Raw genomic sequence first — 24,033 nt, forward strand, 5'->3', positions numbered from 1 at the left:
GTCAGTCAGACACAGTGACAGGGTCACACTATCGAGGGGTCAGTCACACAGTGACAGGGTCACACTATCGAGGGGTCAGTCAGACAGTGACAGGGTCACACTATCGAGGGGTCAGTCAGACACAGTGACAGGGTCACACTATCGAGGGGTCAGTCAGACACAGTGACAGGGTCACACTATCGAGGGGTCAGTCACACAGTGACAGGGTCACACTATCGAGGGGTCAGTCACACAGTGACAGGGTCACACTATCGAGGGGTCAGTCACACAGTGACAGGGTCACACTATCGGGGGGGTCAGACACACAGTGACAGGGTCACACTATCGGGGGGTCAGTCACACAGTGACAGGGTCACACTATCGAGGGGTCAGTCAGACAGTGACAGGGTCACACTATCGAGGGGTCAGTCACACAGTGACAGGGTCACACTATCGAGGGGTCAGTCACACAGTGACAGGGTCACACTATCGAGGGGTCAGTCAGACACAGTGACAGGGTCACACTATCGAGGGGTCAGTCACACAGTGACAGGGTCACACTATCGAGGGGTCAGTCAGACACAGTGACAGGGTCACACTATCGAGGGGTCAGTCACACAGTGACAGGGTCACACTATCGAGGGGTCAGTCACACAGTGACAGGGTCACACTATCGAGGGGTCAGTCACACAGTGACAGGGTCACACTATCGAGGGGTCAGTCACACAGTGACAGGGTCACACTATCGAGGGGTCAGTCACACAGTGACAGGGTCACACTATCGAGGGGTCAGTCAGACACAGTGACAGGGTCACACTATCGAGGGGTCAGTCAGACACAGTGACAGGGTCACACTATCGAGGGGTCAGTCACACAGTGACAGGGTCACACTATCGAGGGGTCAGTCAGGACACAGTGACAGGGTCACACTATCGAGGGTCAGTCACACAGTGACAGGGTCACACTATCGAGGGGTCAGTCAGACAGCGACAGGGTCACACTATCGAGGGGTCAGTCACACAGTGACAGGGTCAGACTATCGAGGGGTCAGTCACACAGTGACAGGGTCACACTATCGAGGGGTCAGTCAGACACAGTGACAGGGTCACACTATCGAGGGGTCAGTCACACAGTGACAGGGTCACTCTATCGAGGGGTCAGTCAAACACAGCGACAGGGTCACACTGTCGAGGGGTCAGTCAGACACAGTGACAGGGTCACCCAATCGAGGGGTCACTCAGACACAGTGACAGGGTCACACTATCGAGGGGTCAGTCAGACACACTGTCCCGTCACTCACACTGTTCCGTCTCTGTTGCAGGGAGCTGGGCACATGACCAGCGACACGGCGAAGGGAGTTACTATTATCCGAATGGTGATACATACTCTGGAGAATGGCTCGCTCACCAAAGGTAGAGACATCTGGAAATCCGCTGCTTGGAAGGGCGGCAACATTTGGGTTGGAATGCTTGAATTTAACCAGTTTCTGAGTTAATGTTGTTGAGACAAACACGATAGCATTAGCCGTCTCACTGTAATACACAACCTTAATGGCAGATGGAATGATGCAATTGACTCAATCAGATCCATAACATCGTTTCCTTTATTATTTCATGGAATGTTGCCCATCCCTAATTGCCCGGCTCGGCCATTTCAGACTCACTCACATTGCTGGGTCTGGAGTAACATGTTGGTCAGACTGGGAAGGGCTTCCTTCCCTGAAGGACATTCGTGAACCAGACGGGTTTTTAAAATAATCAACAATGGTTTCATGGTCACTGTGACAGAGATTTTTATTTGAAGAACAAAGAAAATTACAGCACAGGAACAGGCCCTTCGGCCCTCCAAGCCCGTGCCGACCATGCTGCCCGTCTAAACTAAAATCTTCTACACTTCCAGGGTCCGTAAACCTCTATTCACATCCTATTCATGTATTTGTCAAGATGCCCCTTAAATGTCACTATCGTCCCTGCTTCCACCACCTCCTTCGGCAGCGAGTTCCAGGCACCCACTACCCTCTGTGTAAAAAACTTACCTCGTACATCTCCTCTAAACCTTGCCCCTCGCACCTTAAACCTATGCCGTCTAGTGATTGACCCCGCGACCCTGGGAAAATCCTCTGACTATCCACTCTGTCTATGCCCCTCATAATTTTGTAGACCTCTATCAGGTCGCCCCTCAACCTCCTTCGTTCCAGTGAGAACAAACCGAGTTTATTCAACCTCTCCTCATAGCTACTGCCCTCCATACCAGGCAACATCCTGGTAAATCTCTTCTGCACCCTCTCTAAAGCCTCCACATCCTTCTGGTAGTGTGGCAACCAGAATTGAACACTATACTCCAAGTGTGGCCTAACTAAGGTTCTATACAGCTGCAACATGACTTGCCAATTTTTATACTCAATGCCCCAGCCAATGAAGGCAAGCATGTCATATGCCTTCTTGACTACCTTAGAACATAGAACATAGAACATTACAGTGCAGTACAGGCCCTTCGGCCCACGATGTTGCGCCGTCCTGTGAAACCCCTCTAAAGTCCCTCCACACTATTCCCTTATCGTCCATATGCCTATCCAATGACCATTTGAATGCGTTTAGTGTTGGCGAGTCCACTACTGTTGCAGGCAGGGAATTCCACGCCCTTACTACTCTCTGAGTAAAGAACCTACCTCTGACATCTGTCCTATATCTATCTCCCCTCAATTTAAAGCTATGTCCTCTCGTGCTGGACATCACCATCCGAGGATGGTGATACCTTCTCTTATCTTCTCTTGATACTAAGATTGGTGGAGTTGCAGATAACGAGGCGGACTGTCAGAGAATACAGCAAAATATAGATAGATTGGAGAGTTGGGCAGAGAAATGGCAGATCGAGTTCAATCCAGGAAAATGCGAGGTGATGCATTTTGGAAGATCTAATTCAAGAGCGGACTATATGGTCAATGGAAGAGTCTTGGGGAAAATTGATGTACAGAGAGATCTGGGAGTTCAGGTCCATTGTATCCTGAAGGTGGCAACGCAGGTCGATAGAGTGGTCAAGAAGGCATACAGCATGCTTGCCTTCAACGGACGGGGTATTGAGTACAAGAGTTGGCAGGTCATGTTACAGTTGTATAGGACTTTGGTTAGGCCACATTTGGAATACTGCGTGCAGTTCTGGTCGCCACATTACCAGAAGGATGTGGATGCTTTCGAGAGGGTGCAGAGGAGGTTCACCAGGATGTTGCCTGGTATGGAGAGTGCTAGCTATGAAGAAAGGTTGAGAAGATTAGGATTGCTTTTGTTGGAAAGACGTAGGTTGAGAGGGGACCTGACTGTGGTCTACAAAATTATGAGAGGTATGGACAGGGTGGATAGCAACAAGCTTTTTCCAAGAGTGGGGGTGTCAATTACAAGGGGTCATGATTTCAAGGTGAGAGGGGGAAAGTTTAAGGGAGATGTGTGTGGAAAGTTTTTTACGCAGAGGGTGGTGGGTGCCTGGAACACTTTGCCAGCGGAGGTGGTAGAGGCGGGCACGATAGCATAATTTAAGATGCATCTGGACAGATATATGAACGGGCGGGCAACAGAGGGAAGTAGACCCTTGGAAAATAGGCGACAGGTTTGGATAAAGGATCTGGATCGGTGCAGGCTGGGAGGGCCGAAGGGCCTGTTCCTGTGCTGTAATTTTCTTTGTTTGTTTGTTTTGTTCTCCACCTGTGTTGCCCCTTTCAGTGACCTGTGGACCTGTACACCTAGATCTCTCTGACTGCCAATACACTTGAGGGTTCTACCATTCACTGTATATTCCCTACCTGTATTAGACCTTCCAAAATGCATTACATCACATTTGTCCGGATTAAACTCCATCTGCCATCTCTCAGCCCAAGTCTCCAAACGATCTAAATCCTGCTGTATCCTCTGACAGTCCTCATCGGTATCCGCAATTCCACCAACCTTTGTGTCGTCCGCAAACTTACTAATCAGACCAGTTACATTTTCCTCCAAATCATTTATATATAATACGAACAGCAAAGGTCCCAGCACTGATCCCTGCGGAACACCACTAGTCACAGCCCTCCAATCAGAAAAGCACCCTTCCATTGCTACTCTCTGCCTTCTATGACCTAGTCAGTTCTGTATCCATCTTGCCAGCTCACCTCTGATCCCGTGTGACTTCACCTTTTGTACCAGTCTGCCATGAGGGACCTTGTCAAAGGCCTTACTGAAGTCCATATAGACAACATCCACTGCCCTACCTGCATCAGTCATCTTTGTGACCTCCTTGAGAAACTCTATTAAGTTAGTGAGACATGACCTCCCCTTCACAAAACTGTGCTGCCTCTCGCTAATAAGTCCACTTGCTTCCAAATGGGAGTAGATCCTGTCTCGAAGAATTCTCTCCAGTAATTTCCCTACCACTGACGTAAGGCTCACCGGCCTGTAGTTCCCTGGATTATCCTTGAGATGAAATGAAAATCGCTTATTGTCACAAGTAGGCTTCAATGAAGTTACTGTGAAAAGCCCCTCGTCGCCACATTCCGGCACCTGTCCGGGCAGGCTGGTACGGGAATCGAACCGTGCTGCTGGCCTGCTTGGTCTGCTTTAAAAACCAGCGATTTAGCACAGTGAGCTAAACCAGCCCTAAACCTTGCTATCCTTCTTAAACAAAGGAACAATATTGGCTATTCTCCAGTTCTCCGGGACGTCACCTGAAGACAGTGAGGATCCAAAGATTTCTGTCAAATCCTCAGCAATTTCCTCTCTAGCCTCCTTCAGTATTCTGGGGTAGATCCCATCAGACCCTGGGGACTTATCTACCTTAATATTTTTCAAGACGCCCAACACCTCGTCTTTTTGGATACAATGTGACCCAGGCTATCTACACATCCTTCTCCAGACTCAACATCCACCACTTAGTTCACTCAGCTAAATCACTGGCTTTTAAAGCAGACCAAGCAGGCCAGCAGCACGGTTCGATTCCCGCACCAGCCTCCCCGGACAGGCGCCGGAATGTGGCGACTAGGGGCTTTTCCCAGTAACTTCATTGAAGCCTACTCGTGACAATAAGCGATTTTCATTTCATTTCATTCATTTCATTTCATTTTCAATTCCTTATCTTTGGTGAATACTGATGCAAAGTATTCATTTAGTACCTCACCCATTTCCTCTGGCTCCACACATAGATTCCCTTGCCTGTCCTTCAGTGGGCCAACCCTTTCCCTGGCTACCCTCTTGCTTTTTATTTACGTGTAAAAAGCTTGGGAATTTCCTTAACCCTATTTGCCAATGGCTTTTCGTGACCCCTTTTCTCCCTCCTGACTTCTTTCTTAAGTTCCTTCCTACTTTCCTTATATTCCACACAGGCTTCGTCTGTTCCCAGCCTTCTAACCCTGACAAATGCCTTCTTTTTCTTTTTGACGAGGCCTACAATATCTCTCGTTATCCAAGGTTCCTGAAATTTGCCATGTTTATCCTTCTTCCTCACAGGAACATACCGGTCCTGAATTCCTTTCAACTGACATTTGAAAGCCACCCACATGTCAGATGTTGATTTACCATCAAACATCCGCCCCCAATCTAGGTTCTTCAGTTCTCGCCTAATATTGTTATAATTAGCCTTCTCCCAATTTAGCATTCACCCTAGGACCACTCTTATCCTTGTCCACCAGCACTTCAAAACTTACTGAATTGTGGTCACTGTTCCCTAAATGCTCCCCGACTGAAACTTCGACCACTTGGCCGGGCTCATTCCCCAATACCAGGTCCAGTACAGCCCCTTCCCTAGTTGGACTATCTACATATTGTTTTAAGAAGCCCTCCTGGATGCTCCTTTCAAACTCTGCCTCGTCCAAGCCCCTAGCACTAAGTGAGTCCCAGTCAATATTGGGGAAGTTGAAGTCTCCCATCACAACAACCCTGTTGCTTTTACTCCTTTCCAAAATCTGTCTACCTATCTGCTCCTCTATCTCCCGCTGGCTGTTGTAAACCCCCAACATTGTGACTGCACCCTTCTTGACTGAATTTTAATTCTACCACCTGTCGCGAGGGCATTAGCCTGGGCCTCTGAGTTACTCGTCCAGCAACATTAGCACCAGGTCAGGAAGTGGAGGGAAAATGGAATTATGGACCAAATAAGCCTGACGTCGGTAGTGGGGTAAATTCTGGAATCCATTATCAAAGATTTGATCGCAGAGCACTTAGAAAACAGTGGTAGGGTCGGACAGAGTCAACATGGATTTATGAAGGGGAAATCATGCTTAACAAATCTACTGGAAATATACTGGAATCCTTTGAAGATGTAACTAGTTGCCGGATGTGCCAGCATTTAATGCCCATCCCTAATTGCCCTTGAGGGATAGTTAAGGTCAATTTAGGTCAATTGCTGAAGGTAACGTTGTGGTTTCAGACGATGGATTTACAGCATGAGAGCCATCACAACAGAGCCCAATCCTGCTCTCATTCCCAAGAGGAATCACTGGATAATGAGGACCGCAGGAACCCATTTTACAACCTTGCCCCATGTCTGAGGTGTGATGACCCTCAGGTTAAATCACCACCGGTCAGTTTTCAAAGAGGAGACTAACCTATGGCCCACTGGGAATGTGGCGACATTTGCAATTATTGTCACAAGGTGCCTTGATTCTCCCTCAGTATATTTATTCTTTCCCTTCACCAGGCATGGTCAGGGAACCTACGTGTACGCTCTTACACAGTCCAAGTATGTGGGAACCTGGGTTCATGGAAAGCAGGTTGAGGCTGGAGAGCTCATTCACCTGAACCATCGCTACCAGGGAATGTTCCTCAATAACAATGTAAGTACTGTTTTCTGGCAGATATCTCGACAGTAAGTCACTTCAACACATTCAGACCCTTAGGTCAGTGGATTTCCTCAGCTAGGCCAGCATATAGAACCATACAGTTCCTACAGTGCAGAAGGAGGCCATTCAGCCCATCGACATTTGGGCCATTGAGTCTGTCCTGACCCTCTGAAAGAGCACCCTACCTAGGCCTACACCCCGCCCTAGCCCCATAACTCCATACCCCACCTACCAGACACATCTCTATGCACAAATGGTTAATTTATCATGGCCAATCCACATAACCCGCACATCTTTAGACTGTAGGAGGAAATTGGAGCACCCGGAGCAAACCCACGCAGACACGGGGAGAACGTACAGACTCCACACAGATAGTCACCCAAGACCGAAATTGAACTCGGGTGCCTGGCGCCGTGAGGCAGCAGTGTTAACTGCTGTGCCACCATGCCACCCCTATTGCCCACCCCCAATTGCTCTTGAAGATGAGGTGTTGTTCTTCCAGTTTGGATTGGGTATCAGTAAAGCATTGCAGCAGGCAAACCAGGGGACATGTGGGCATGAGAGCAAGATGCTGAGTTAAAATGGCAAGCGACCAGAAGGTTGGGGTTCTGCTTGTGGACTGAGTGAAGGTGTTCCGCAATGTGGTCACCCAGCCTGTGTTTAGTCTCCCAATGTCGAGGAGACGCATTGGGAGCAGCGAATACAGTCCACCAAATTGAAGGAGGTGCAAGTGAAACACTGCTTAACCTGAAAGGAATGTTTGTGGCCGTGGACAGTGAGGAGGAAGGAGGTAAAGGGGCAGTTGTTGCTGCTTCTGCCATTGCAAGGGAAGGTGCTGTGGGAAGGGACGGCAGGTCTGGGGCTGGTGGAGGAGTGGACCAGGGTATTCCTGAGGGAGCGGTTCCTGCGGAATGCTGATGGCGGGAGTGAGGGGAAGATGTGTTTGGTGGTGGCGTCGTGCTAGAGTTGGCGGACTGGAGGTGGTCGATCCTTTGAATGTGGAGGCTGGTGGGGTGAAAAGTGAGAACAAGGGGTTTCTGTCCTGGTTCAGGGAGAGAGGAGAATGGGTGAGGGCAGAGATGCGGGGAATGGGTGAGGGCAGAGGTGTGGGGAATGGGTGAGGGCAGAGGCCTGGGGAATGGGTGAGGGCAGAGGTGTGGGGAATGGGTGAGGGCAGAGGTGTGGGGAGTGGGTGAGGGCAGAGGTGCGGGGAATGGGTGAGGGCAGAGGTCTGGGGAATGGGTGAGGGCAGAGGTGTGGGGAATGGGTGGGGGCAGAGGTGTGGGGAATGGGTGAGGGCAGAGGTGCGGGGAATGGGTGGGGGCAGAGGCCTGGGGAATGGGTGAGGGCAGAGGTGTGGGGAATGGGTGAGGGCAGAGATGTGGGGAATGGGTGAGGGCAGAGGTGTGGGGAATGGGTGGGGGCAGAGGCCTGGGGAATGGGTTGGGGCAGAGGCCTGGGGAATGGGTGAGGGCAGAGATGTGGGGAATGGGTGGGGGCAGAGGTGCGGGGAATGGGTGAGGGCAGAGGCCTGGGGAATGGGGTGGGGGCAGAGGCCTGGGGAATGGGTGAGGGCAGAGGTGTGGGGAATGGGTGAGGGCAGAGGCCTGGGGAATGGGTGGGGGCAGAGGCCTGGGGAGTGGGTGGGGGCAGAGGCCTGGGGAATGGGTGAGGGCAGAGGCCTGGGGAATGGGTTGGGGCAGAGGTGTGGGGAATGGGTGGGGGCAGAGGTGTGGGGAATGGGTGAGGGCAGAGGCCTGGGGAATGGGTGGGGGCAGCGGTGCGGGGAATGGGTGAGGGCTGAGGCCTGGGGAATGGGTGGGGGCAGAGGCCTGGGGAATGGGTGAGGGCAGAGGTGTGGGGAATGGGTGGGGGCAGAGGTGCAGGGAATGGGTGGGGGCAGAGGCCTGGGGAATGGGTGAGGGCAGAGGCCTGGGGAATGGGTGGGGGCAGAGGTGTGGGGAATGGGTGGGGGCAGAGGTGCAGGGAATGGGTGGGGGCAGAGGCCTGGGGAATGGGTGAGGGCAGAGGCCTGGGGAATGGGTGGGGGCAGAGGGGTGGGGAATGGGTGGGGGCAGAGGTGCGGGGAATGGGTGAGGGCAGAGGTGTGGGGAATGGGTGAGGGCAGAGGTGTGGGGAATGGGTGGGGGCAGAGGCCTGGGGAATGGGTGAGGGCAGAGGTGTGGAGAATGGGTGGGGGCAGAGGTGTGGGGAATGGGTGAGGGCAGAGGTGTGGGGAGTGGGTGGGGGCAGAGGTGTGGGGAATGGGTGGGGGCAGAGGTGTGGGGAATGGGTGGGGGCAGAGGTGTGGGGAATGGGTGGGGGCAGAGGTGTGGGGAATGGGTGGGGGCAGAGGTGCAGGGAATGGGTGATGGGCAGAGGTGTGGGGAATGGGTGACGGCAGAGGTGTGGGGAATGGGTGAGGGCAGAGGCCTGGGAATGGGTGAGGGCAGAGGTGTGGGGAATGGGGAATGGGTGAGGGCAGTGGTGTGGGGAATGGGTGAGGGCAGAGGTGTGGGGAATGGGTGAGGGCAGAGGTGTGGGGAATGGGTGAGGGCAGAGGCCTGGGGAATGGGTGAGGGCAGAGGTGTGGGGAATGGGGAATGGGTGAGGGCAGAGGTGTGGGGAATGGGGAATGGGTGAGGGCAGAGGTGTGGGGAATGGGGAATGGGTGAGGGCAGAGGTGTGGGGAATGGTGAGGGCAGAGGTGAGGGGAATGGGGAATGGGTGAGGGCAGAGGTGAGGGGAATGGGGAATGGGTGAGGGAAGAGGTGTGGGGAATGGGTGAGGGCAGAGGTGAGGGGAATGGGTGAGGGCAGAGGTGTGGGGATTGGGTGAGGGCAGAGGTGTGGGGAATGGGTGGGGGCAGAGGTGTGGGGAATGGGTGAGGGCAGAGGTGTGGGGAATGGGTGGGGCCAGAGGTGTGGGGAATGGGTGAGGGCAGAGGTGTGGGGAATGGGTGAGGGCAGAGGCCTGGGGAATGGATGAGGGCAGAGGTATGGGTGAGGGCAGAGGCCTGGGGAATGGGTGAGGGCAGAGGTGTGGGGAGTGGGTGGGGGCAGAGGTGTGGGGAATGGGTGAGGGCAGAGGCCTGGGGAATGGGTAAGGGCAGAGGTGTGGGGAATGGGTGGGGGCAGAGGCCTGGGGAATGGGTGAGGGTAGACGCCTGGGGAATGGGTGAGGGCAGAGGTGTGGGGAATGGGTGGGGGCAGAGGTGTGGGGAATGGGTGAGGGCAGAGGTGTGGGGAATGGGTGGGGGCAGAGGTGTGGGGAATGGGTGAGGGCAGAGATGTGGGGGAATGGGTGAGGGCAGAGGTGTGGGGAGTGGGTGGGGGCAGAGGTGTGGGGAATGGGTGAGGGCAGAGGTGTGGGGAGTGGGTGGGGGCAGAGGTGTGGGGAATGGGTGGGGGCAGAGGTGCGGGGAATGGGTGGGGGCAGAGGTGTGGGGAGTGGGTGGGGGCAGAGGTGTGGGGAATGGGTGAGGGCAGAGATGCGGGGAATGGGTGAGGGCAGAGGTGCGGGGAATGGGTGGGGGCAGAGGCCTGGGGAATGGGTGGGGGCAGAGGCCTGGGGAATGGGTGGGGGCAGAGGCCTGGGGAATGGGTGGGGGCAGGGGTCTGGGGAATGGGTGGGGGCAGAGATGCGGGGAATGGGTGAGGGAGAGAGGGGAATGCGTGGGGGCAGAGGTGTGGGGAATGGGTGAGGGAAGAGGCCTGGGGAATGGGTGGGGGCAGAGGTGTGGGGAATGGGTGGGGGCAGAGGTGTGGGGAGTGGGTGAGGGCAGAGGTGTGGGGAATGGGTGGGGGCAGAGGTGCGGGGAATGGGTGAGGGCAGAGGTGTGGGGAATGGGTGAGGGCAGAGGTGTGGGGAATGGGTGAGGGCAGAGGTGTGGGGAATGGGTGAGGGCAGAGGTGTGGGGAATGGGTGAGGGCAGAGGTGTGGGGAATGGGTGAGGGCAGAGGTGTGGGGAATGGGTGAGGGCAGAGGCCTGGGGAATGGGTGGGGGCAGAGGTGTGGGGGAGTGGGTGGGGGCAGAGGCCTGGGGAATGGGTGGGGGCAGAGGCCTGGGGAATGGGTGGGGGCAGGGGCCTGGGGAATGGGTGGGGGCAGAGATGCGGGGAATGGGTGAGGGAGAGAGGGGAATGGGTGGGGGCAGAGGCCTGGGGAATGGGTGGGGGCAGAGATGCGGGGAATGGGTGAGGGAGAGAGGGGAATGGGTGGGGGCAGAGGTGTGGGGAATGGGTGAGGGCAGAGGCCTGGGGAATGGGTGGGGGCAGAGGTGTGGGGAATGGATGGGGGCAGAGGTGTGGGGAGTGGGTAAGGGCAGAGGTGTGGGGAATGGGTGGGGGCAGAGGTGCGGGGAATGGGTGAGGGCAGAGGTGTGGGGAATGGGTGAGGGCAGAGGTGTGGGGAATGGGTTAGGGCAGAGGTGTGGGGAATGGGTGAGGGCAGAGGTGTGGGGAATGGGTGAGGGCAGAGGTGTGGGGAATGGGTGAGGGCAGAGGCCTGGGGAATGGGTGGGGGCAGAGGTGTGGGGGAGTGGGTGGGGGCAGAGGCCTGGGGAATGGGTGGGGCAGAGGCCTGGGGAATGGGTGGGGGCAGAGGCCTGGGGAATGGGTGGGGGCAGAGGTGTGGGGAGTGGGTTGGGGGCAGAGGCCTGGGGAATGGGTGGGGGCAGAGGCCTGGGGAATGGGTGAGGGCAGAGGCCTGGGGAATGGGTGGGGGCAGAGGTGCGGGGAATGGGTGGGGGCAGAGGTGTGGGGAATGGGTGAGGGCAGAGGTGTGGGGAATGGGTGAGGGCAGAGGTGTGGGGAGTTGGTGGGGGCAGAGGTGTGGGGAATGGGTGAGGGCAGAGGTGTGGGGAGTGGGTTGGGGGCAGAGGCCTGGGAATGGGTGGGGGCAGAGGCCTGGGGAATGGGTGAGGGCAGAGGCCTGGGGAATGGGTGAGGGCAGAGGTCTGGGGAATGGGTGAGGGCAGAGGCCTGGGGAATGGGTTGGGGCAGAGGTGTGGGGAGTGGGTGAGGGGAGAGGTGTGGGGAGTGGGTGAGGGGAGAGGTGTGGGGAATGGGTGAGGGCAGAGGTGTGGGGAATGGGTGAGGGCAGAGGCCTGGGGAATGGGTGAGGGCAGAGGTGTGGGGAATGGGTGGGGGCAGTGGTGTGGGGAATGGGTGGGGGCAGAGGCCTGGGGAATGGGTGGGGGCAGAGGTGTGGGGAGTGGGTGAGGGCAGAGGTGTGGGGAATGGGTGAGGGCAGAGGCCTGGGGAATGTGTGAGGGCAGAGGCCTGGGGAATGTGTGAGGGCAGAGGTGTGGGGAATGGGTTGGGTCCTGTTGAGTGCCTTGTCCTCCACACTGCGGGGGGAAACCTCGGCTGAGGAAAAAGGCAGACATGTCAGAAACACTGTTTTCAAAGGTGGCATCGTCGGAAAAGATGAGAGAAAGGCGAAGAAACTGAGGTTGGAGACAGGCCGGGCCCAGCGCCCAATGTGGAGGCTGGACACGGACCTCCTGGCCGACAAGGCCTTCTATCAAAAAACATCATGGGCCATAGGCAACTACGTTAGTAACAACCAAAATGGGGAGGTCTCACCCTCCACGTTCTGGGAGGCACTGAAGGCTGTGATTAGAGGAGAGACCATAGCCTACAAGGCAAGAAGAGATAGGGAAGAGGGGGTGGCCAGGCAACAACTGGTGGATTCCATCCTGGAGTCGACAGAAAATACTCCGAGGCCCGACCGTAGAGCTGCTGGCATGTTTCAAACAAAGAACAACAAAGAAAAGTACAGCACAGGAACAGGCCGCCCTCCAAGCCTGCACCGACCATGCTGCCCACTCTAAACTAAAATCTTCTACACTTCCAGGGTCCGTCTCCCTCTATTCCCATCCTATTCATGTATTTGTCAAGTTGCCCCTTAAACATCACTATCGTCCCTGCTTCCACCACCTCCTCCGGCAGTGGGTTCCAGGCACCCACTACCCTCTGTGTAAAACAATTACCTTGTACATCGCCTCTAAACCTTGCCCCTCGCACCTTAAACCTATGCCCCCTAGTAATTGACCCCTCTACCCTGGGAAAAAGCCTCTGACTATCCACTCTGTCTATGCCCCTCATGATTTTGTAGATCTCTGTCAGATCGCCCCTCAACCTCCTTCGTTCCAGTGAGAACAAACCGAGTTTATTCAAACGCTCCTCATAGCTAATGCCCTCCATACCAGGCAACATCCTGATAAATCTCTTCTGCATCCTCTCTAAAGCCTCCACCTCCTTCTGGTAGTGTGGCGACCAGAATTGAACACTATACTCCAAGTGTGGCCTAACTAAGGTTCTATACAGCTACAACATGACTTGCCAATTCTTATACTCAATGCCCCGGCCAATGAAGGCAAGCATGCCGTACGCCTTCTTGACTACCTTCTCCACCTGTGTTGCCCCTTTCAGTGGCCTGTGGACCTGTACACCTAGATCTCTCTGACTGGCGGAGAGGAAAAAGCTGCAAATGGACTTTAACCTGCTATCCATTATGAAAGCAGTGTACCAACTCCACCAGACACGGGGGACCTTCTACAAACACGGAGACAAGGCTGGCCGCCTATTGGCTCACCAGCTGAGAAAGCAGGCAGCCACGAGGGAAATAGCGCAGGTTAAGGATAGCAAAGGCAGACTGGTAACAGAACCAAAGGAGGTCAATCGGGCTTCGAGACCTTCTACCGGAGACTGTACAGCTCCGAGCTCCCCGACAGGGGCATGGGGATGAAACAGTTCCTAGACAGACTGGAACTGCCAGTGGTGGGAAGACAGACAGGGGGAGCTGGAAGCACCAATAGACCTGGGAGAAATCATGGAGAGCATCAGCTCCATGCAGGCGGGGAAGGCACTGGGACCCGATGGGATCCCGGCGGATTTCTACAAAATATTTGCGGCAGTCCTGGCCCCACACCTAAGGGACATGTTCACGGACTCGCTGGCAGGGGGCACCCTGCCCCCCACGCTAGCACAGGCCACAATCTCACTGATAGCCAAACACTGATCCCTGTCCCCAACACTGATCCCTGCGGGACCCCAACACTGATCCCTGTCCCCAACACTGATCCCTGCGGGACCCCAACACTGATCCCTGTCCCCAACACTGATCCCTGTGGGACCCCAACACTGATCCCTGTCCCCAACACTGATCCCTGTCCCCAACACTGATCCCTGTCCCCAACACTGATCCCTGTCCCCAACACTGATCCCTGTCCCCAACACTGATCCCTGTCCCCAACACTGATCCCTGTGGGACCCCAACACTGATCCCTGTCCCCAACACTGATCCCTGTCCCCAACACTGATCCCTGTCCCCAACACTGATCCCTGTGGGACCCCAACACTGATCCCTGTCCCCAACACTGATCCCTGTCCCCAACACTGATCCCTGTCCCCAACACTGATCCCTGTCCCCAACACTGATCCCTGTGGGACCCCAACACTGATCCCTGTCCCCAACACTGATCCCTGTGGGACCCCAACACTGATCCCTGTCCCCAACACTGATCCCTGTCCCCAACACTGATCCCTGTCCCCAACACTGATCCCTGTCCCCAACACTGATCCCTGTCCCCAACACTGATCCCTGTGGGACCCCAACACTGATCCCTGTCCCCAACACTGATCCCTGCGGGACCCCAACACTGATCCCTGTCCCCAACACTGATCCCTGTGGGACCCCAACACTGATCCCTGTCCCCAACACTGATCCCCTGTCCCCAACACTGATCCCTGCGGGACCCCAACACTGATCCCTGTCCCCAACACTGATCCCTGCGGGACCCCACACTGATCCCTGTCCCCAACACTGATCCCTGTCCCCCAACACTGATCCCTGTCCCCAACACTGATCCCTGTCCCCAACACTGATCCCTGTTCACGGACTCGCTGGCAGGGTGCACCCTGTCCCACCCCACGCTAGCACAGGCCACAATCTCACTGATACCCAACACACTGATCCCTGTCCCCATCAACTGATCCCGTGGACCCCAACACTGATCCCTGTCCCCTCACTGATCCCTGTGGGACCCCAACACTGATCCCTGTCCCCAACACTGATCCCTGTCCCCAACAATGATCCCTGTCCCCAACACTGATCCCTGCGGGACCCCAACACTGATCCCTGCGGGACCCCAACACTGATCCCTGCGGGACCCAAAACACTGATCCTGCGGGACCCAACACTGATCCCTGCGGGACCCCCAACACTGATCCCTGTCCCCAACACTGATCCCTGTGGGACCCCAACACTGATCCCTGTCCCCAACACTGATCCCTGTGGGACCCCAACACTGATCCCTGTGGGACCCCAACACTGATCCCTGTCCCCAACACTGATCCCTGTCCCCAACACTGATCCCTGCGGGACCCCAACACTGATCCCTGTCCCCAACACTGATCCCTGCGGGACCCCAACACTGATCCCTGTCCCCAACACTGATCCCTGTCCCCAACACTGATCCCTGTCCCCAACACTGATCCCTGTCCCCAACACTGATCCCTGTTCACGGACTCGCTGGCAGGGGGCACCCTGCCCCCCACGCTAGCACAGGCCACAATCTCACTGATACCCAAACACTGATCCCTGTCCCCATCACTGATCCCTGTGGGACCCCAACACTGATCCCTGTCCCCATCACTGATCCCTGTGGGACCCCAACACTGATCCCTGTCCCCAACACTGATCCCTGTCCCCAACACTGATCCCTGTCCCCAACACTGATCCCTGCGGGACCCCAACACTGATCCCTGCGGGACCCCAACACTGATCCCTGTCCCCAACACTGATCCCTGTGGGACCCCAACACTGATCCCTGTCCCCAACACTGATCCCTGTGGGACCCCAACACTGATCCCTGTGGGACCCCAACACTGATCCCTGTCCCCAACATTGATCCCTGTGGGACCCCAACACTGGTCCTTGTGGGACCCCAACACTGATCCCTGTCCCCAACACTGATCCCGGTGGGACCCCAACACTGATCCTTGTGGGACCCCAACACTGATCCCTGTCCCCAACACTGATCCCTGTTCACGGACTCGCTGGCAGGGGGCACCCTGCCCCCCACGCTAGCACAGGCCACAATCTCACTGATACCCAAACACTGATCCCTGTCCCCATCACTGATCCCTGTGGGACCCCAACACTGATCCCTGTCCCCATCACTGATCCCTGTCCCCAAACACTGATCCCTGTCCCCATCACTGATCCCTGTGGGACCCCAACACTGATCCCTGTCCCCATCACTGATCCCTGTGGGACCCCAACACTGATCCCTGTGGGACCCCAACACTGATCCCTGTCCCCATCACTGATCCCTGTCCCCAAACACTGATCCCTGTCCCCATCACTGATCCCTGTGGGACCCCAACACTGATCCCTGTCCCCATCACTGATCCCTGTGGGACCCCAACACTGATCCCCGCGGGACCCCAACACTGATCCCTGTGGGACCCCAACACTGATCCCTGTCCCCATCACTGATCCCTGTCCCCAAACACTGATCCCTGTCCCCAACACTGATCCCTGTCCCCAAACACTGATCCCTGTCCCCAACACTGATCCCTGTCCCCATCACTGATCCCTGTCCCCAAACACTGATCCCTGTCCCCAACACTGATCCCTGTCCCCAAACACTGATCCCTGTCCCCAACACTGATCCCTGTCCCCATCACTGATCCCTGTCCCCAAACACTGATCCCTGTCCCCAACACTGATCCCTGTCCCCAAACACTGATCCCTGTCCCCAACACTGATCCCTGTTCACGGACTCGCTGGCAGGGGGCACCCTGCCCCCAACGCTAACACAGGCCACAATCTCACTGATACCCAAACACTGATCCCTGTGGGACCCCAACACTGATCCCTGCGGGACCCCAACACTGATCCCTGTGGGACCCCAACACTGATCCCTGTGGGACCCCAACACTGATCCCTGTGGGTCCCCATCACTGATCCCTGTGGGACCCCAACACTGATCCCTGTGGGACCCCAACACTGATCCCTGTGGGACCCCAACACTGATCCCTGTGGGTCCCCATCACTAATCCCTGTGGGACCCCAACACTGATCCCTGCGGGACCCCAACACTGATCCCTGCGGGACACCAACACTGATCCCTGTGGGACCCCAACACTGATCCCTGTCCCCAACACTGATCCCTGCGGGACCCCAACACTGATCCCTGTCCCCAACACTGATCCCTGCGGGTCCCCAACACTGATCCCTGTCCCCAACACTGATCCCTGTCCCCAACACTGATCCCTGTCCCCATCACTGATCCCTGTCCCCAAACACTGATCCCTGTCCCCAACACTGATCCCTGTCCCCATCACTGATCCCTGTCCCCAAACACTGATCCCTGTCCCCAACACTGATCCCTGTCCCCAACACTGATCCCTGTTCACGGACTCGCTGGCAGGGGGCACCCTGCCCCCAACGCTAGCGCAGGCCACAATCTCACTGATACCCAAAATAGATAAAGACCTGATGGAATGTGGATCATACAGACCCATTTCACTGCTGAATGAGGATGCGAAAATACTCACAAAGGTCCTGGCCAAAAAGCTGGAGGTCTGCGTACTGGAGGTGGTCGCAGAGGACCAAACGGGCTTTGTCAAGGGTCGGCAGCTCACAACGAACATCAGGCGGCTGCTGAACATAATAACCAGAGGTGAGTGTCTCCCTAGACGCAGAAAAGGCCTTTGACAGAGTCGAATGGAAGCTCAGAGCGAGAACAAACAGGGTTGTTATCTCTGGGTTGTTGCCCGTGCCACGTGATAGTGAGATGAGGAATAGGGAGAGAGAGCAATTAAACACGTGGCTACAGGGATGGTGCAGGCGGGAGGGATTCAGATTTCTGGATAACTGGGGCTCTTTCTGGGGAAGGTGGGACCTCTATAGACAGGATGGTCTACATCTGAACCTGAGGGGCACCAATATCCTGGGGGGGAGATTTGTTAGTGCTCTTTGGGGGGGTTTAAACTAATTCAGCAGGGGCATGGGAACCTGGATTGTAGTTTTGGGGTACGGGAGATTGAGAGTATAGAGTTCAGGAGCACAGATTTGACTTCGCAGGAGGGTGCCAGTGTTCAGGTAGGTGGTTTGAAGTGTGTCTACTTCAATGCCAGGAGTATACGAAATAAGGTAGGGGAACTGGCAGCATGGGTTGGTACCTGGGACTTCGATGTTGTGGCCATTTCAGAGACATGGATAGAGCAGGGACAGGAATGGTTGTTGCAGGTTCCGGGGTTTACGTGTTTTAGTAAGCTCAGAGAAGGGGGCAAAAGAGGGGGAGGTGTGGCGCTGCTAGTCAAGGACAGTATTACGGTGGCGGAAAGGATGCTAGATGGGGACTCTTCTTCTGAGGTAGTATGGGCTGAGGTTAGAAACAGGAAAGGAGAGGTCACCCTGTTGGGAGTTTTCTATAGGCCACCTAATAGTTCTAGGGATGTAGAGGAAAGGATGGCGAAGATGATTCTGGAAAAGAGCGAAAGTAACAGGGTAGTTGTTATGGGAGACTTTAACTTTCCAAATATTGACTGGAAAAGATATAGTTCGAGTACATTAGATGGGTCATTCTTTGTACAATGTGTGCAGGAGGGTTTCCTGACACAATATGTTGACAGGCCAACAAGAGGCGAGGCCACATTGGATTTGGTTTTGGGTAATGAACCAGGCCAGGTGTTAGATCTGGAGGTAGGTGAGCACTTTGGAAACAGTGACCACAATTCGGTGACCTTTACGTTAGTGATGGAAAGGGATAAGTATACCCCGCAGGGCAAGAGTTATAGCTGGGGGAAGGGCAATTATGATGCCATTAGACATGACTTAGGATGTGTTGGTTGGAGAAGTAGGCTGCAAGGGTTGGGCACACTGGATATGTGGAGCTTGTTCAAGGAACAGCTATTGCATGTTCTTGATAAGTACGTACCAGTCAGGCAGGGAGGAAGGGGTCGAGCGAGGGAACCGTGGTTTACCAAAGAAGTGGAATCTCTTGTTAAGAGGAAGAAGGAGGCCTATGTGAAGATGAGGCGTGAAGTTTCAGTTGGGGCGCTTGATAGTTACAAGGAAGTGAGGAAGGATCTAAAGAGAGAGCTGAGACGAGCAAGGAGGGGACATGAGAAGTCTTTGGCAGGTAGGATCAAGGAAAACCCAAAAGCTTTCTATAGGTATGTCAGGAATAAAAGAATGACTAGGGTAAGAGTAGGGCCAGTCAAGGACAATGGCGGGAAGTTGTGTGTGGAGGCTGAGGAGATAAGCGAGATACTAATTGAATACTTTTCATCAGTATTCACTCAAGAAAAAGATAATATTGTGGAGGAGAATGCTGAGACCCAGGCTATTAGAATAGATGGCATTGAGGTGCGTAGGGAAGAAGTGTTGGCAATTCTGAACAAGGTGAAAATAGATAAGTCCCCGGGGCCGGATGGGATTTATCCTAGGATTCTCTGGGAAGCCAGGGAAGAGATTGCTGAGCCTTTGGCTTTGATTTTTAGGTCATCATTGGCTACAGGAATAGTGCCAGAGGACTGGAGGATAGCAAATGTGGTCCCTTTGTTCAAGAAGGGGAGTAGAGATAACCCCGGTAACTATAGGCCGATGAGCCTAACGTCTGTGGTGGGTAAAGTCTTGGAGAGGATTATAAGAGATACGATTTATAATCATCTAGATAGGAATAATATGATTAGGGACAGTCAGCATGGTTTTGTGAAGGGTAGGTCATGCCTCACAAACCTTATCGAGTTCTTTGAGAAGGTGACTGAACAGGTAGACGAGGGTAGAGCAGTTGATGTGGTGTATATGGATTTCAGTAAAGCGTTTGATAAGGTTCCCCACGGTCGGCTATTGGAGAAAATACGGAGGCTGGGGATTGAGGGTGATTTAGAGATGTGGATCAGAAATTGGCTAGTTGAAAGAAGACAGAGAGTGGTAGTTGATGGGAAATGTTCAGAATGGAGTTCAGTTACGAGTGGCGTACCACAAGGATCTGTTCTGGGGCCGTTGCTGTTTGTCATTTTTATAAATGACCTAGAGGAGGGCGCAGAAGGATGGGTGAGTAAATTTGCAGACGACACTAAAGTCGGTGGAGTTGTAGACAGTGCGGAAGGATGTTGCAGGTTACAGAGGGACATAGATAAGCTGCAGAGCTGGGCTGAGAGGTGGCAAATGGAGTTTAATGTGGAGAAGTGTGAGGTGATTCACTTTGGAAAGAATAACAGGAATGCGGAATATTTGGCTAATGGTAAAATTCTTGGTAGTGTGGATGAGCAGAGGGATCTCGGTGTCCATGTACATAGATCCCTGAAAGTTGCCACCCAGGTTGATAGGGTTGTGAAGAAGGCCTATGGTGTGTTGGCCTTTATTGGTAGAGGGATTGAGTTCCGGAGCCATGAGGTCATGTTGCAGTTGTACAAAACTCTAGTACGGCCGCATTTGGAGTATTGCGTACAGTTCTGGTCGCCTCATTATAGGAAGGACGTGGAAGCTTTGGAACGGGTGCAGAGGAGATTTACCAGGATGTTGCCTGGTATGGAGGGAAAATCTTATGAGGAAAGGCTGATGGACTTGAGGTTGTTTTCGTTAGAGAGAAGAAGGTTAAGAGGTGACTTAATAGAGGCATACAAAATGATCAGAGGGTTAGATAGGGTGGACAGCGAGAGCCTTCTCCCGCGGATGGAGGTGGCTAGCACGAGGGGACATAGCCTTAAATTGAGGGGTAATAGATATAGGACAGAGGTCAGAGGTGGGTTTTTTACGCAAAGAGTGGTGAGGCCGTGGAATGCCCTACCTGCAACAGTAGTGAACACGCCAACATTGAGGGCATTTAAAAATTTATTGGATAAGCATATGGATGATAAGGGCATAGTGTAGGTTAGATGGCCTTTAGATTTTTTCCATGTCGGTGCAACATCGAGGGCCGAAGGGCCTGTACTGCGCTGTATCGTTCTATGTTCTATGTTCTACCTCCTCGAGGTACCGGAACGGTTTGCGCTAGGAGTGTGGGTGAGATTCCTGTACAACGCTCCCAAAGCGAGCGTCAGAACTAACACCACCAGCTCTGAATACTTCCAGCTACAGAGAGGAACAAGACAGGGCTGCCTCCTGTCCCCACTCTTGTTCGCTAGCGATTGAACCCCTGGCGATAGCCCTGAGGGACGCGAAAAGCTGGAAGGGAATCCGGAGAGGAGACAGAGAGCACAGAGTTTCACTCTATGCAGATGACCTTCTCCTCTATGTCTCGAAGCCACAGGAGGGACTGAAGGCAATACTGCAAACACTGAAAGAGTTTGGAACCTTCTCGGGCTACAAACTTAACCTGGGCAAAAGTGAGGCATTCCCAGTGAACCCAAAAGGGGGAGGGAGAGAGCTGAAGGGGCTCCCGTTCAAAACGGCCCAAAACAGATTCTGTTACCTGGGGATCCAGATAACCAGAGACTGGACACAGATCCACAAGTGGAACCTGACCAGCCTGGTGGAGGAAGTAAGAGATCTTCAAAGGTGGGGCTCACTCCCACTCTCCCTGGCGGGAAGAGTGCTGACGATCAAGATGAACGTACTGCCAAGGTTCCTCTTCCTGTTTAGATTCATCCCGATCTTCATCCCCAAGCCTTTTTCCAAAACATAGACAGGCTAATCATGGCGTTTGTGTGGGGGGGGGTGGGGGGTGGGGGGGGGGGGGGGGGGGGGGGGGGGGGGAGGGTAGGGTGCAGGGAGCGGTAAGAAGAACCCGAGAATTCCCAAACCGACACTGCAAAGAGGGAATCAGAGGGGGGCCTGGCTCTACCGAACCTACAATACTACCACTGGGCAGCAACGGCAGAAAGAGTGAGGGGATGGGGACAAGAACCCGACACAGATTGGGTATAAATGGAGGAGGCATCCTGTAAAGGAACAACCCTCCAGGCCCTGGCCACAGCAGCACTCCCATCCTCCTCAACAAGGTACACAACCAGCCCAGTGGCAGCGGCCACGCTGACACGTGGACCCAGTTGAGACAGCTCTTCGGGATAACCAAAATGTCCCCCATGGCTCCCATTTCCGGCAATCACAGATATTCCCAGCCATGCCAGATACCACCTTCAAAAGGTGGAGTGGGACAGGGGCACACTGACGGTCGGGGACTTCTACGTAGGGCGCAGACTGGCGACACTAGACGAACTGGAAATGGAAACTAGCAAAAGGACAGGAAATGAGACACCTCCAAATAAAACAATTCCTCCGCTAAGAGACAGTAGGGTACCCCGGGGCCCCAGGAACCACACTACTAGAGGACTTGATAGGCACAAGCAGCGAGAAGGGGGGCTATGTGGGAAAATATACGGACAGCTACTGGACCGAACCCAGACTCCACTGGGACGACTAGACAAAAATGGGAGGACGAACTGGGGACAGAGGTAGGATGGGGACTCTGGAGCGAAGCACTGAGCAGGGTAAACTCCACCTCCTCCTGCGCAAGGCTCAGCCTAATGCAGCTCAAAGTGGTGCACAGAGCGCACCTGACCAGAACCCGAATGAGCAGGTTCTTCCCGGAGGTGGAGGACAAATGTGAGCGGTGCCAGAGGGGTCCAGGCCAACCACACCCAGAGCTACACATGGGGAAGGGGGCCGGCGCCCTCACTTTCGCTTCCCTAATCGCACGCCGGAGAATCCTGCTCAGCTGGCGATCGGCAGCACCACCCACAGCTGCAGACTGGCTCACTGACCTCTCGGAATTTCTCCTCCTGGAGAAGATTAAGTTCACCATCCGAGGGTCAGAGGATGGCTTCCTGGATACTTGGGGCAGTTTGTCGGTCTTTTCCAAAACCTGTTCAAGGCCAGCAGCGAGGAGCAACCTAATAAGATTTTTTTTTAAAACGCCAAGATAGATGAGGTACCAAAAGACTGCGCATCCCGGGTGTGAGGGGGGAGAGGGGAGGCGGAAGGCAGGTGGGAAAACTACGAGAGATGGGGGGGGTTCTCCCTGAACCAGGACTGAAACCCCTTGTTCTCACTTTTCACCCCACCAGCCTCCACATTCAAAGGATTCTGTCTGTAAAATAATACAAAAATACAGCCGAAGCCCGGGGGGGGGGGGGGGGGGGGCACAACGGGGAAGGGGGAGGAACCATAGACAGTGCCGGCCTTAGGGTTGCTGGCGCGCCGGGCAAGCTGAACTTCGGCGCCCTTGGGGGGGGGGGGGGGGGGGGGGGGGGGGGCGGGGGTGGGGGGGGGGGGGGGGGCCGGGGGGGGGGGCGGGCCTGAGGGGGGCGGGGGGGGCGGACCCGAGGGGGGGGCGGGGGGGCGGACCCGAGGGGGGGCGGACCGGGGGGGGGGCGGGGGGGCGGACCGAGGGGGGGGCGGGGGGAGTGGACCGAGCGGGGGGCGGGGGGGAGCGGACCGAGCGGGGGGGGTGGGGGGAGCGGACCGAGCGGGGGGGGGGCGGACCGAGCGGGGGAGGCGGACCGAGCCGGGGGGGGGCGGACCGAGGGGGGGGTGGCGGACCGAGGGGGGGGGCCGCCTTGAGGGAGGTCGGCCGCCCTGAGGGAGGTCGGCCGCCCTGAGGGAGGTCAGCCACCGCGCATGCGCTGGTTGGCACCTGCCCAACTGCGCATGCGCGGGACCCGAGTCTCTGGCGCCCCCTAGCACATGGCGCCCCGGGCGACTGCCCGAGTTGCCGGTGCCTTGAGCCGGCCCTGACCATAGACCGATCCAGAGGGCAACGAAATGCACGTAGGGTCAGTTAAAAGAAGGGCAAACTAAACCTCTCTGTATAATAAAGGACATTAGCGTGAGCGAGAAAAATGTGATGTGTATATATACAACTGTTTATAAATGTGGGAATGGCCAATAAAAAGATTTAAAAAAAAGAAAAAATCTAACCACAAAAAGATTGATATAACTGGGACCCATGTGGGACCACGTAGCCTCACTTTTAATTTGCAAGAAGTGAGAAATCATTTAGTGGCAAAACACGTTCAGCTTGGTAGAGGAGAGTGGTGGTTGATGGGAATTGTTCGTACCTCTCTTCGAGTAAAAAGCGGAGAGCCCTCAGACTAACCTGATGGGGGATGAAGGTGTCGAGGGATCGGATGTCCATCGTGAAGAGGAGGTGGTTAAGGCCAGGAAACTGGACATTTTGAACGTGACATAGGGCATCAGAGAAATCACGAATGTCGGTGGGAAAAGACTAAACAAGAGGAAAATGGACAGAGTCAGGATAGGAAGGCATGAGTTCAATGGGGCAGGAATAG

The 24,033-nt window shown here is 55.0% G+C and overlaps 1 protein-coding gene across 1 annotated transcript in view; it reads left to right on the top strand.

Moving 5' to 3' along the window:
• rsph1 (radial spoke head component 1) overlaps nucleotides 1-24,033 on the top strand; it is a 178,338-nt gene that overhangs the window by 108,760 nt on the left and 45,545 nt on the right. The window contains exons 4-5 of the mRNA XM_038801305.1: nucleotides 1,301-1,391; nucleotides 6,637-6,772. Of these exons, the coding sequence (XP_038657233.1) occupies nucleotides 1,301-1,391; nucleotides 6,637-6,772 (227 nt within the window). The remainder of the gene's footprint in view (nucleotides 1-1,300; nucleotides 1,392-6,636; nucleotides 6,773-24,033) is intronic.

The sequence above is a fragment of the Scyliorhinus canicula genome, chromosome 7 (assembly GCF_902713615.1).
Source record: "Scyliorhinus canicula chromosome 7, sScyCan1.1, whole genome shotgun sequence".
NCBI lineage: Eukaryota > Metazoa > Chordata > Chondrichthyes > Carcharhiniformes > Scyliorhinidae > Scyliorhinus > Scyliorhinus canicula.